Source organism: Pomacea canaliculata, linkage group LG11 (genome assembly GCF_003073045.1).
Source record: "Pomacea canaliculata isolate SZHN2017 linkage group LG11, ASM307304v1, whole genome shotgun sequence".
Taxonomy (NCBI): Eukaryota; Metazoa; Mollusca; class Gastropoda; order Architaenioglossa; family Ampullariidae; genus Pomacea; species Pomacea canaliculata.
The window spans coordinates 7,004,966-7,020,155 of record NC_037600.1 but is presented as its reverse complement, the minus strand read 5'-3'; the positions used below and the strand labels follow the sequence as shown (position 1 = coordinate 7,020,155).

The window sequence follows — 15,190 nt, the reverse complement described above, 5'->3', positions numbered from 1 at the left end:
CACATAAATGCCAATTTTATTTTTATTGCCAAACATATTTTTCCTTTAGTTGCTAGCACCTCCTTATTTATGGCAGTTATAGCATTTATAACAGGATCGTAATTGTCAAAGACTTGAACTTTTATACCTTCGTATCCATATACAAAGACACGCACTGCTCATACGTTAGACATAAAAAGCAAGGCTACCAAGTATTTACTCTTCTAACATACACAACAAATGTATACGTTTCCTGCCCATTAGTATATCTATGAAGTGAAAGGAAAGCGCGGCTCAGCAAACTTACCCAAGTGGAACTATCAAGTGCAGCACATGACATGGTAATTTATCCATCAGAGGGTGTTACTTTAGTAGATTGGACCACGACTAAGAAACTCCTGAGTTTAGTATAATACATAGCTTTCAGGGCCATCACCGGTGTCGTCAAATCGCTTCCTACCCTGTATACCGAGGCCATAGGATGGATGCTATGGTGTCACAGTACAATTTGCAACCGTGTGCAAACATAAGGAGAGAACACGGGAACCCTTAGGACTTGTTTCTCCAACGATTACTTCCCTCCTTTAAAGGGTGAAAAGGTCAACCAATCGTGTGTTACATCGTGTAAATTCCACTATTATGTTTTGTTTACTAGAGCGCCATATTGACATTCTTTGGGGGAGTCACTCGATTTCACGTGGATTTGTACTCAAACAACAGAAAATGAGAAGAAAACAGTAAGTAATATTTAAATTCTAATTTATATTCTAATAAAATATTATCTTGTTTGGTACTTTATTCTTGTATATATCTTGCTGATTATTATCATCACAAGACAAATGGATACAAATTTATCAGTAAAGGAAATGAATACATAATATTTTTATACATAAAAAGTAAAACGAAAATTCGCAATTGACCATTGAAGAAAACAGAAAATTAGTGATCAGAGATTATGCCGTAGCATAAGAAATTGATGACAATAGTAAAATGTTAAAACACTTCCCGTTATGCAACATACAGTTTGTAAGTGTCAAGTTTTATCAGAAAGAGAGAAAAGCAAGCATGAAGAACACCTGACTGCTTAGATCCATAAAAATGAAGTGGAATAATCTTTCTCTTGCTTAAAATAAAGGAATATAATCCGCTACAGACTGTACATGTGTAGTAAGCTTCATTATTCAGATGTTGTCATACATAAAAATGCACCTGTCTAATTGTGGTGAGCTCATACCAACCAAAGAAAATAAACCATGCACATATACATACACACAAAGAAAAATACAATCACATAAAGTAAAAAAAATTGTTACAAAAGAAAAATTTCAAACCTAGACTATGTGTAAGAAAAGCATTAGCTTGAAGTCGGAAACATTAACTTTAACAGATATAACGATATGTCATTATCCGTAGATTGTTAGCAACATGTAATGAGTTGTAGTAAGTCTATATTGTGTCGTGTCGTGTGTAATGAATTGTATCAAGTCTTATATTGTGTCGTGCATGAGTGGGCTTGCTTCTCTGTGTAACTCCCTTGCACAAACAGGTAAACAAAAACATTAGTTTAGATGTCAACAAACATTAGGAATATTGGTACAACCTCAGTGTATATTATATTACAGTGTTTTAGTTCGTACCCAGACTAGCTGAGAGGTACAGCTGGTCAGGCCTCGCAATCGTTTCCAGTGTTGAGGCATGTCTTGAAATAATTTCCATTTTCCTTGCACATAAATAACAACTTTCTTTTTGATCCCGAGCACGTGTCTCCCTCTAGTTATTAACACCTTGTCATTTGTGGCTCTCATAGCACTCAGTACAGGATGGTCCTTGTCGAGGACTTTAACTTTTATACCTGCATCCATCAGCACTTTATAGATTGGAGTGGTAATGGGGTCATCAGTAATTTCATACAAAATTAGTATGCCTTTATAATGAAGGTGCGACAAGCCCTCAGTCTCCCGGGAACAATCAGCTGCAACAAATAAGATGTAAATGAATCTCAAACTGTTTATTTTATCAGACATCGTTTGCTGATGTCTCTCTATTTTGCTATTGGTATTTATCTGATTTATCTTATTTAAATGTAGCCTTTATTGACATGATCCATTAACCAAAAAGGTGTTTATATAATTATACACAAATTACACTTACACGACTGGGAACTCGAAAGACATACTGATATACATTACTAAATATTTAACTTTTCTACAATAAACCATTGCACTCTTTTTCTTCTATTTCTATTACTAAGAGACTAAAAGCAAAGTGAGTCTGCAAACTTTCTGGTGCAGTATATTATGTGGTGATTTAGTTAAGATAGTGTATTTAAGTTGACGACCCAGGCGAGAAAGATCCCACTTGACCCATTTCTTTTGCATCTTAGTGAGTCTTTTGAACAGTGACTGGCCGTCTAAGACTGCGAGGATGGGTGACTTCATATGACAGACCAACCCAACATACGGATCTAGTGCCAACAAGGTAATAAATATATGTAAAATAACAAAAATTACTTCAAATAAGTGCCATTGACCCTTACTCTTTTCGAAGTGTAAAGGGACGGTTGTGCGATCACTTAGTTGATGCTATTACTGATCAACTAGACCACTACCTGGGTGAGTACAAAGCAACACTAGGAGTGGTCTGCTTGACTGATCCAAATCATAGTAGCCATCTAGGCTGAGCTGGTACATGCGTATATATTTATTAACTTTTCGTCTCCGCTCAGTTCCGTTCAGCCACAATTATAGGAGCTCCTCACCAAAAATTTTCAATGTCAACCAAAATCATTTATTATTTTTTTCCCCCCTGAATAAACCGTTTATGGAAACGATCTTTGTAAATTGATCTTTTAGATAAATTAGCTTTATTTAATATTTAATTTTCTCTAGAAAAATATTAACACACACACACACCTTCGTTACAGATGTGTAAAGTTTGTAGAAATTCTTTCACTTCTGTTGCACATTCTCCACAGACACCTGGATGACTCCCATTGTGCCCCTCGTTGCTGTGGTACACAAATTTAATTGGTGGACCTTCTGTGGGTGCTGTTGTTCTCATGTCAGGTCTCCACGCAGTGATGCCACATTCAGAGAAAACTTTTGTCACATCCGCTTGCAAGAGAATTGATGGTGGACAGGTTAAACTCTTGGTAAAGGTTTGTGTCTTGCAGCAGACCGGGACGTTTTCTTGAAAATAACTGGCAGCACGTAGGTAAAGTTCTGGAACTTCTTTTTGTAGACGGTCCACAAAAGCCCTAAATTCCGGTTGTTTCCTTTTGTACAAATCGACAAACATTTATATTTTACAATGTAACAAATAGACACCTAACTAAAAATAAAAGAGACAGAAGCTGCGTTACTAGAGAATATGATTTGTGCCAATTATATAATAATCTGTATGTGTACTACAGACAAATATTATTAATCAACATTCTTTTAAGGAAAGGATTAAAAAAAGTAAGACAAAGACAGAGTAAGGAAACGAAAATATTTAAACCCCTACTTGTAAGACTCGGGCTCATCAGCAATAATATACAAATATCCATCAGCAGCCTTTTCTGTCATTTGTATAACTCCTTCTGTTATGCATTCGTTCTCGAAGGGGACTAGAATGACTGCTCCTGGTAATTGTTTCTCATGTAAAACCCTCGACAGCTCTACGTGTATCATCTCCGTAGCTGCCCGACTTTCATCACAAGTGGACATGACGTGGACTGTGTGACCTTCGGCCATCCATCGTATTCCTGTCAACACAAGCATCCTTGTTTTCCCTGAAGCTGGCGGCCCTGTGAGAAACACACGAGGACTGTGGTCATTGAGAGCATCCCACTGCTCGGGCTGCAGGACTGGCGCACAGAATAAATCTCCCGTCATGCTCAGCGAGTGTTTGAATGCCGTGGACAGAACAGCTTTTCGAGGACCACCTGGAATCTTTAAGGACCAGGGTGTGGCAGGTCCGCAGAACCTGTGATATTATTAAATTATTATGTTTCCCTTCCTTGGAACATGATGTAGTAATAACAGATGGGAGCAGATGGAGAAATAGTAACATACAGCTTGCAGACTACAGAATGAGAGACAAGGAAATCCAGAAAGTGTAATGAAGAGTGTTGAGCTAAAATGCAATTTCGTGAAAACTTAACATCGAATCTGTTTAACAATTTTCTTGCAAATTGAATTGTCTCTTCATTCTTAGAAACTCATTTTTACATTGCAAACATTACGATGAGCAAAAAAACGGGCAACCCTGTGTTATCACGAACATCCACGTAAGCTCATGTTTCCTGATAAGAGGTGTCATGTAGCCTTAACTGTACAAAATAATGTTTATATGTAATTTAAGTGTTTTATATCTTTTTGCGCATTGTAACGTATTAGCAGTAAAAACAATAAATGTTTTTGAAAATATTATCTTGTAGTGAGCTCTGACAACCAATCTGTAAAAATTAACTTTTGTAACTCTTCAAATTCTTTAGCAATCCGGTTACACTTCAGGTTTACAGGAGCATGTACTATATATTTGTATTTATTACCTGGAAATTATCGCCACATACTGGTCGGCGCTAAATGGCGTATTATCGTCTGACCTCATCAATCGACGAATTAACAATTTCTTCAGCTCAAGTCCTAACCCAATCCAATCGGCATCATCCAAATGCTCCGTGCACAGACATTCTTTATGAAGATAAGAAGGGTCTGAAATTCCAAGGCATGTAGCTAGATCCTGGAAATACATCATTTTAACAAACTATAGTCAGTTTGCATTGTTCCACCATGTTAGTGAATTAAAGAGGATTGTTAAAATATTTTCTACCCATGCTAAAAATAAAGCATTACTTGCAAAAAGTATAGCTGGCATGGATAGTTTATAATGTGAAGTAAGTGACAAAACAAAAATGAAGTAATATACAGCAACACAAAAGTAAATAATTTTCAAAGCAAGTCAGCTAGGTATAAACCCATTAATTATATACTGAAGTGAGACTTACACAAAATAATTTTTAAGGAATAAACCTATTAAGTGTATACCCACCTTTGTCATATCGTGGTTACCTAGTAATACGCTTTCAAGGCGGTCTTGAGATACATTTGGCAACATCAGTAATTTGTGTACAACAATTTCATTCTGTTCAGAAGACAAAAGATGTTTTAACATGCGGTCTGCATTGTTCAGCTCCTCCCAGCCTTTTTTCATCTCCTCGACAATGATTGTGTCATTTGTCGTACCTGGATCATCACTACAAGCTTTGACCACCCCAACCAGTACCCCGAGATTGCGATGAAGGATAAGAATGTCAAAGTCCCCAAAATGTTTTTCTTGCCCTATAAGACCCGCAGGCATGGGCAGCTTGTGGCTGAGAAAGTCTTGTCCTGGTGTAGCCAGGTAGTTGTCGTAGTTAAACTGTGATATGACAAACATCACATCCTGGTCCTCCTGCTCCACCAAGAGACGGAGACTGTGGAGGACACGAGCCATCGCCAGGTCATGTTTCACGGTCTCCTCATCGGGTGGCTGTGTGATGTACACTTGTTGTCCACCGATGTTACCTTCTATGTATGTGTTGCTGTTAAAGTACAGCGGTGGCACAAGATACGATTTTGTGTCGAAGTCAGGATACATTTTTATGAAATCATCAGACAGGTAGGTCAGAAATTTCTCTGTCGTCTCATCCATCTCCTGCGAAGACTGAAAATAGAGTTTGCTACATCTTATGGTCAACAGATGAAGTTGTTTGAACAGACTGACTACATTCTGGTGTCATTTTTATCCATGTTACGAAGCTTTAACTAAAGTTTATGTATTATATTCTATAGAATATTATATCATATAGTATATACTATAATACTTGAACTCCTGGTTTACCAAACAAAAAATAATATAAAAATAAACGACATTATACAAAATTATCAGTATATAAAGATGCAGATGAAAACTTTGGTGTGCATGCGCTTAAACCTGTGTAAAAAAGAAATAATGCAGTTCCTTCAACCATAAAAGTTCATCTGTTTTTATGTGTTCGAAAAAGTAGCAACTAAGGTTTTACTATTCGAACATGTCAATATTGTTTATGATGATATTACCTTTTTGGGCATCATTGACTGACCCTCTTCAGACTCTTCTTGTTTCTTAGAGAATCTTTGTAGGAACGGAGGATGCTTGCACACAATTTTACTGTAAAAATAAATTAAGATAATGACCGTTTGGTCCTTAGTCACGCCCTTTGTATCGCCTTTGCTTTAAAAATGATGTTTTTCTTATTTGATCCCTATTTTTAATTTAAGCAGCACATTTGTGGCACTATATTTGATAGTGATGACACGTGTTATGATAATTCTATTCACTCCTCTGTTCATTCGTTTAGAATATTTTGATTGTGCCTGAGTGTGTTTAGTGTTCTTGTACACTCAGGTTATAGAGAGAAATGTCAAAAGGAGATTATATATGCATAGTGTAGACAACATATTTTTTTCGAAAACGTTTGTGGAAAAATACTCTCAGTGAAAGAAAAAATCTGGCAGAGCATATGGAAATGATCAAATGGAAAACATTGCAAACCAAAGACCTTTTCACTAATCGGATGAAATGCGATGTGTTTCACCCACATTTATTCACTAGCGTTGTGTTCGTGGCTATTTGAGAATAATTTCTTAAAAAGATGTTCTCATCACTTTTCTCTTGCGTTTTGGAATAATTCATGTCTTTAGACTTTGTTGGTTTATTATTAAGAAATTATTGAGTACTCTATAATGATGACACACTATAATTGTCCACTATTCGATTGAATTTCTTTTCAATTTACTGTTATTTAGTTAATGAAAAATCTATTTACTTGTGAACATTTATCAGAATTACATTATCGCTGACACAAGTTTTCCTTAAAAGAAATGGTTGAGTTACTGCCATGAAGATTTCTTATGGATTTAGCGGAAAAGACACTTTTGCTTTTCTTTTTCTCTGTCCAATCTGTGTAAACCAATCAATATAATTACAAATTATTCGTGTGTTAGCAAATATAATAGATAATGGGGACTAGACTGATGAGCAGACAGACAAAGGGATGAGCACAAAATATGTAAGAACATGCAATCATACATATATTTCCCACAGCATAAACTTGTGCACATATATATGAAACATAATTCAACAGAGCACATCATTCCTCCATCTTCCCACATTCATACATTTTAGAGGAGACTCTTGGTTAAACTCTCTTACCCTCTTCTCCACAGTACAAAAAGAATAGCAGTTATTAATGCTATCACAACCAGCAGTGTAATAACAATCCCTGCAACTACAGCTGCATAAAATTCATCACGAGGGTCTGAAAATCAAAACACAGATTAAAAGAAAACATTTGTGATGACCATACAGTGTGTAGACATTTTATATTTCCTCGTGTTATTTTGACAACCGTGCTCTTCTGAAAATTTAAACAGACCTCACCATAATCTCCCACCATTCGAAGAACTTGCTTTCCGCCTGCTTTACTATTGCAATGGGAAATCGTCTAGATTGTTGCAGTAGTTATATTTTCAATCTGTTCATTGCTTAATTGCTTAGCTTACTGCAGAGGACATGTGTAGGAAGATTACAGGTCTATATAAATACTTTCTGTTGACCTAGTGGAAGCTGTTTTCTTACCTTTAAACGAAAAAGAGATTTTAGTTTATTTCAAAATTTGATTTACAACAGTCTATTTCAAAACCTTACGTAAGGCGAAGAGCAGCACTAACTTTAATGTCTGTATGGAGTGCTTCTTTTTATGTTGAGTTTTACTAAAGAAAATAATGAGATGTGTTGATGTCTACCTCCTGCCATGACGATCAAAGCACACGGCGTGAAGCCGCCGTCATCAGAGCCTTGCAGACGACAAGCATATTGTCCGGTGTGATCAGGTGTGGCTTGTGATAATCTGATGATCACGTGATCTGTGACTGTTTTGTTGACGTCGAATCCTGTGGCTGTGGTACACTCCAGTTTGCCCTTTGTCCAGGTGCAACTTGCAACATTAGAGCCTGAAATGATGGCAAAATGTCCTATAGTTTAATGCTTTAAATGTAGTTTGCAAGTATTTGTGTGTGTGTCTCACACCTACATTGCAAGTGTGTCTTGCCATTCGTTATCTCACTATTAAGCTAGCTATTTATTATGTAAACTTTTTTTTGCAAAGCCATTATACGCTTGTACGTATCTAGTTTCCATAAGTTTTTGTACCTTTGCCATCAGGACGGACCACTTCAAAGTTGTCTTTAGTAACACTGATATCGGAGCTGAAGACGCAAGTCAATGTTGCAGGTTCGTTCTCCTTGACACTTGAAATATTGCAGCTTGCTTTTCCTGTAAAGTCAACATAAACAAAATTGTGTGATTGAAGTTAACAGCATGTATGAACAAAACCAAAGCTCCACAAAGTACTATGCTAGTCCTACACTATAGACTGTTTTCTATAACTGTATTTCTTATCTGTAGTCAACAAGTCAATAAGTGCTTGTTTAGAAGATTTTGTAATTTCTGGTTCATACATCGTCTTGAGCGTCAGCCTACCAATGACCTTTTAAATCCGTCACTGAACTACAAGGCAGATTTTAATTTTCCTCAGATGATGAAGGATGATAATTGATACAGTAATTAACTTACTATAATTACGCCAACAGTCATGGCGATGACTGGTACGGAAGTAGCTAAAGATAAAACACGATCGCTTATTGAAAGAACTAAGTATTTTATTAACGTTCATTTGCCTAAGAGACAACGAGACACTCAATATTGTATGGATTCTCTATTTAATGAGTTAAAAAAATTTTATGGAGTGAATGAAGAAACAGTATCTATCATAATGATAAAGTCGCAGGATTAAAATTGTTTAGTCTAAGAACCTCCAGGATACAGAGCTATATTCCCTTGAGTTCGAGTATACCCCGGGTTACTTTGACTTAAAGACGATCAGTCAGAGTGCAAAATTTTTCTTTGCTAAAAGTTTTTTTGAAAGAAGATAAAACTTTATTCAGACTTCCGTTCCCTTCAGGACAATTGTTTCTTTGCGCTTGCGCAGAGCATCTAAATGGCATAGAAATAAATTTCGAAACAAATAGTTTAAACTTTTATCAAGAAGAAATATGCATAGTTTTCAAAATATGTGCAACTAGTCTTTCAAGTTTTAAAATGGTGTTCGTTGATGAGTGAGATTAGCATTATTTATACCTATGTTGATATTTGTTGATCAGTTAATTTGTAAGTTTATTTAATGATTTCTGGTTCATAAATCGTCGTCAACATCAGGCAAACTATGATTTCCTAAGAAAAATGTTAACCTTTATATCCGTTATCTTGCTCAAGAGCGAACGAGCAGGTCTTAGAAGAGACAGCGCTCGCTGTCTGACAGCTGTACGTCCCTTCGTGGACCTCCAGTGCACTGGGAATCTGGAGCGTGAGGTGAGAGGTCACCTTCTTGTCAAACAAGTAGCCGAGGGCCGTGGTACAAGTGGGACTGTCACCAGTCCATGTGCAGCTTAACACTCGGTCTGGCGTGGAAGATAACTTGAGTAAATCATTTAAAATCACCCACACAGAAACCAGCCTACTGAGTAACACACATAAACCAACAAGGCAAGTAATCAGACAATAAAATTAAATCAAACAAATTGTATCTGTCCGTTATATCTTTTAGGCCAGTATCTCAAATTTGATTTCTCACCCTTTCTCCCACAGACTTGTTAATTTAAATAGCTAATGGTAAGATTGGTCTCTATTATTAATTATTTATTTAGTTGTTGTTTTTTAAGTTTTTATGCAGTTACGAAAATTCAAAAATTGTTAATTGTTATGGCTGTTTTACTTACAGCTATTATTTATTCTTTAAATTGTAAAGGCTTCATAGATTCGGAAAACATACACTAACTCTACCTGAAACACCGAGCCTGGAGTGGTGAGAGACTGAGAAATCCACCCGAGTCTTGCTGAGGTCCTCACGAAAGTAACACGTCAGCGCAGTTTGTGAATTCAGCTTCACAGACAGGATCTCACATTCGGAGATTCCGTCTGAATAAAAATCACAATCAATCAATCAGTCAATCATCATCATCATCATCATCATCATCATCATCATCATCATCATCATCATCATCATCATCATCATCATCATCATCATCATCAGCAGCAGCAGCAGCAGCAGCAGCAGCAGCAGCAGCAGCAGCAATCATCACCAGCAGCATCACCTAAAAACCACTTTGAAGTTCATTGTTTTGTAATTCTAATGATCTTTAATTTCACTTTCGTATACTTCACACGAGTATATCGATATAAATATTTCAGAATCGTCCTTCACTGATAAGTACAGGTTATTAAGACAGCTCTGTAAAACAAGTTCTCACCTAGCTCAACACTGAGGTCACAGGTGACAATGGAGTGGGGTCCATATCCAGGGAGTTGACAGGCGTAAGTAGCGACTTGTGGAGCTGAAATTTCTAGAATTTCCAGCGACAGTCTGTTAGATATTATTTTGTTATACTCGTATCCCTGGGCATTTCTACACTCTACCTTTCCTGACATCCACCAGCAGTCCAGAATCTCATCTTGCAAATGAGAAATAAAACATGATGAAAGATTACAATGTTTGTAGTTTTATTGCAAGGAGTTGACATACATTCATGGCTACAATGTCTGGCGATATAAAATGTGACACAGAAAGGTATTTGACCAAAAGACGAATAACTTCTGGACCACTCGTTAAAGCACAATAATGCTGATTATAATTAGAACTATTTGTCCCCGTAGTGCAACAAAACAATGATATATAATTGGGTGTTTCCCGCCCCATCACACAGCATCCATGAAAATGAAAGACATTAAGGAAACGAAAGATAGTGTTACACAGATAGATAAATATAAAGAGAGAAAGATATACAGAAAGACAGATACAAATAGTAAGAGGGAATTTAAATACACACATGTATTGTTCTTATCTGAGTATCGTGACACGCTGAAGTCTCTCTTCGTTTGACTGACATCTTCAGGAAAATGACAGGTCAGAGAAGTGTTACCATGTAGTTTTGCAGACAAAACATCGCACCTTATCTGACCATCTAAAAAAGAAACAATGGGGCTGCTATTCTCATAATAATCTATGCCCTTAATGCTGTCTTTTTTTTATCAAAAACTTCTTCATCATTTGGAAAAAATATTATATATATATGTAGAAGATCTTTAAAGACCTTTAATTAAGTCATCTATTCATCATCATCATCATCATCATCATCATCATCATCATCATCATCATCATCATCATCATCATCATCATCATCATCATCATCATCATCATCATCGTCGTCATCGTCGTCGTCGTTGTTAATTGAAGGTAATAGTATGTAATAACAAAAGCAAACTTCCCAATGCACAAGAATATTAGTATAGTATAGTGCCCGGTGTCTCCTATTTTTATATTCCGTTACTTACTGTCGTCACATAGGTCACGTGCTCAGGGCTTACAATGGATAGAGTAGAGGAGAAAGTCGCCGCTAGGGTTAGCATTATAGAAGATATGCAAAACTACAGTGGTTCTATCCTTCACAAGTCACTTTATCTCTCTCCCTATCTCTAATTCTAAAGTGTTCAAGAACAGAAGATATATTATTTTCTTCAATTTTAAAATAAGCTCAGAAGCAACTGAGCAAATTTATTGACATGCTGTAGACGAAACACAATCACGACAGTTTGTTTGAGGTATAAGTCATTTCCACCACACAAATACCTTAAATTTTAACAAAAATTACAATACACTAACTAGTATGTATTTATAAATATGATAACACCTGAGAAAATTTACCAAAGTTCGCCAGTTACTGACCTTGTGCTGATACTGTTGAATACAGTGTGATCTGAAGGCCTAAGACTAACGCAGGCAGAGTGATACGAAGTCCAGATAACGTTCTAGAAGTATTAATGTCACGTGATCTTTTACCTCCTTCCATTGTATAGGATGTCAATCTGAAATATTGGCACTAAATGTAAATGAGCAACATCAAGTGTCCGGATACCCTATGCAAGGGCCACAGTCATCGTATAGTTTGATAGTGTATTATCATGTACCAACAACATTGTAGAACTGAGCATGAAGCGAGTTTACACTGATACGCTTTTAGGACTGGCTGATTAGGAACCCTAACCCTGACGAAAGTCAAATGCAAAGAATACATTGTATTTTAATTTCTGTTGAAGTCAGATGTATCTCCATAACGGAATGAGGATATTTACTCGGATGTAGAGACTTCGCTCCTTTTACAGAACCATCACACGAAGTTATTGTGTTTACTGTGCGATGGTTATTCTTGTAGATGTTTTCTACAGAAGGAAGATATAACATTAAATCTTGTTGTCGTGGCTGATATTTGAATAGCTATTTCCTTCTAAATATAGGTTTTCTAGTTTTATAATGTGATTGAAGTAATGCCGATGGTCACGTTCATTAGAAACTGAACAAAGTTTGTGAGAATAACTGACCCTGTGCCAATACTATTTTAGCTTCTGGTTACCATGCCATAGAACAGTGCACCCGTCTCTGTAGCCGCACCTACAATTTCGAAGAAAAAAAGAAGCACATCAAAACAAGGACAAACACCGTAAAGTAGAAAAAAAACAACAAAAAAACAAAAAACAAAAAACAAAAACAAAACAAACAAACAAACAAACAAACAAAAAACCAAAAAACAAAAGCCAACCTAAAAACAAAAGAAACAACAAAATCAAAAAAAGCAAACGCAACAACACTGACGTACTAGTGATGACAATAATGATGATAGAACACTGCGGTATGGTCCTAAAAGTTCGCTTATAGCATGTTTTTTGCATGTAGAGAAAAAATTCCATTAAAACAAATCTTACTGAAGGAGATTTATGCACATTGAACTATTTGTTCCTGGTGTAAAGAGAAACACGAGTAAACAGCATTAAGGGTAGAATAAACCCACATTACCAGGTTGCCTGCACCATATTTACCATCGTGATATTGATAGTGTAAAGCAAAGCATGGTCACAAACTGCATTCATACATTTTACGACCTTAATATTAAACTTACCTGGAAGGTGCAAAGGTAAACCTGTGTGTTGTGTATGGATTCTGACAGAGAAGCAGGCAAATTCCATGCAGCAAAGAAACCCTGATTTTTTTTACATAAATGGGTTCATTATGTTTTCAAACATTTTCATGCTTCATGAGAACAATATTACAAAGGAGAAATATGTAGAACCTATTTTTAACTGTTATCTTGTGATTATTCCGACGTACGATACTTGACCTTTTTCGGAAAGATACCGACTTCATAGCACCTCTTCGTCTCCTTTTAACTGTTTTGTTATCTTATCGCAAATTTCCGTTCGACCCGAACCTTACCCTGCGATAGGCCTCAAGTGAAAGAGGGCGAAGATGTGGTCTGGTGTACCCAGGTCTGCGGCTGCGAAGAGGGCCAGGCGTAGGCGAGTGGACTTTTTGCATGTTGGTGTTTTATGACCACAAAAGGCTTTATTACAAAGATGAGCTGCGATTGTTGTCAAACATTGTTTTTAATAATCGTCATCAAACACTGCGCATGCGCGCGAGAATTTCCGAGACATGGAGCACCAAACACTTCCCTGCGAAACTGCCTGCATTTTACAATTCTTGAAGCATATGTAGTTGAAAGTTTGATTTTTTAAAAATAAAAAATGATTACAAAACTTTCAAAGACAACGGTGTTTCAGCATTTAAGGTACATGTAGTTTGTAGACCGTATCCCTGGACTTTCAATGAAAATCAGGGCCCGCGAAGACCGAACATAAAAACATTATGTTGATGAAATGAAATGCAGGCAGCGCGTGTGAGCCATGGCTGGGACATAAAACAAAATGATCATTTGATAAAAAAAAAAAAAAAATCAGCAAGCTGGTATGCTGCTATGGGCTTAGTAAATGTCTTAACTCTTAGGCCACTTTCACAGGATTTGTGAATGGCTTTTTTCATAACTGTCGACCTGTGATATTTTAGAGGACGAGAGTGTTAGAACCTTTTGCCTCACTTTAAATTTGCAGGAACAGACGATTGGAAAAAGGTTTGTTGGGTATATTTTATTCATGAGTACAGCTGTGGCCACGAAAAACAAAGCAGAGATAATTAAAAAACCCTTGTGTAGTACATAATATGAAGTTACCTCGCAAACCGCGCCTCTTGTAGAACGAATCAAATGAACTCCCTTTTACGAGTAGTGTGCTTGAAATTTCGATTTTTTCTACCGGTTTAGTTTTAAGACTTAAAATTACATTTGAAAGTTTATAAGCTAAATAAGCATTATTTGTTTACTCCAAAGATTTTTTTAGTTCAATTCTTAATTAAATATCTAATAAATCCGTCACGTTGCTCAAACTGCGAATTCGAAGCTGTGCTTCACGTCTGTCTGTACAACCGATTCTAGCCAATTTTACTTTCACCTTTTACTACACCTGTGAGCTGTAAATGTTTCATTTTTTTCTCAGAGACAACATTTACACTACCGCACAGCGCAGACGTTCAAATCACTGATGAATTAGTAAACCACACTTACAGCACACAGAAGACATAAAGCGAACTTGTTTATCGTCTCTACGCTACAGTGTCATTATAGTTATAAACACAACATATTTTTACATCCTTGTCGTCCCCTTTTTAATAATTTAGAATGTCTTTTAATGTCTAATGTTTAAACACCTTAGCTGACGTCTTTAGAACTTGCTTTCCAATGTTATTTGTATAACCTAATTTATGCATATAAATAAAAAAGCTACAGCCCACTTTTTGCAAGGTGATAACATATTTTCTAACCTACATAGAGAAGCTAGTCGAATATTGAATGTGATTAACATACATACTTGTCTCTCAAATGCATACACATATGTAAATGCACGGATGCTCGCACCCCTATGTGGCTTGTATGTGTCCTCTCAGAATTTCTCTGTTGGCGGAATAAAATAACTATGCTCAGTCGAGTCTATCAGAATGTTTAAGTGTCAGTACTTTAATCTCATCGGCGGCATCCTTTTAAAAAGAAATATTGAAAATTGATAACAAATAACTCAAAGTATACAAATATTTCGATTAAATGTAGCCTTGCAGTCCGAGTGGTGATGTGGAAGAAAATTTTACTGTTTAGCAGCACAGAGGGAGGACCGTCCGTTGTCCGTATGTGACTGTCTTTGTGGGAGGAAG

At 36.5% G+C, this 15,190-nt stretch overlaps 1 protein-coding gene and 1 long non-coding RNA gene across 2 annotated transcripts; both read right to left on the bottom strand.

The window, feature by feature from the left end:
• Positions 1-1,595: 1,595 nt before the first annotated feature.
• Positions 1,596-9,500, bottom strand: LOC112575698. The gene is made up of 10 exons (XM_025257677.1): positions 9,294-9,500; positions 8,197-8,319; positions 7,791-7,997; positions 7,198-7,303; positions 6,063-6,153; positions 5,014-5,667; positions 4,514-4,704; positions 3,484-3,945; positions 2,892-3,253; positions 1,596-1,951 (listed from the first exon to the last, which is right to left on the bottom strand). Exons 3-10 carry the CDS (start codon positions 7,798-7,800, stop codon positions 1,596-1,598), a joined length of 2,232 nt encoding a protein of 743 aa, XP_025113462.1. The 5' UTR covers positions 7,801-7,997; positions 8,197-8,319; positions 9,294-9,500.
• Positions 9,501-9,891: 391 nt separating this feature from the next.
• LOC112574913 lies at positions 9,892-11,076 on the bottom strand. The gene is made up of 3 exons (XR_003101523.1): positions 10,929-11,076; positions 10,353-10,553; positions 9,892-10,020 (listed from the first exon to the last, which is right to left on the bottom strand). It is a non-coding gene; the product is annotated as an uncharacterized LOC112574913 (long non-coding RNA).
• Positions 11,077-15,190: the final 4,114 nt, after the last annotated feature.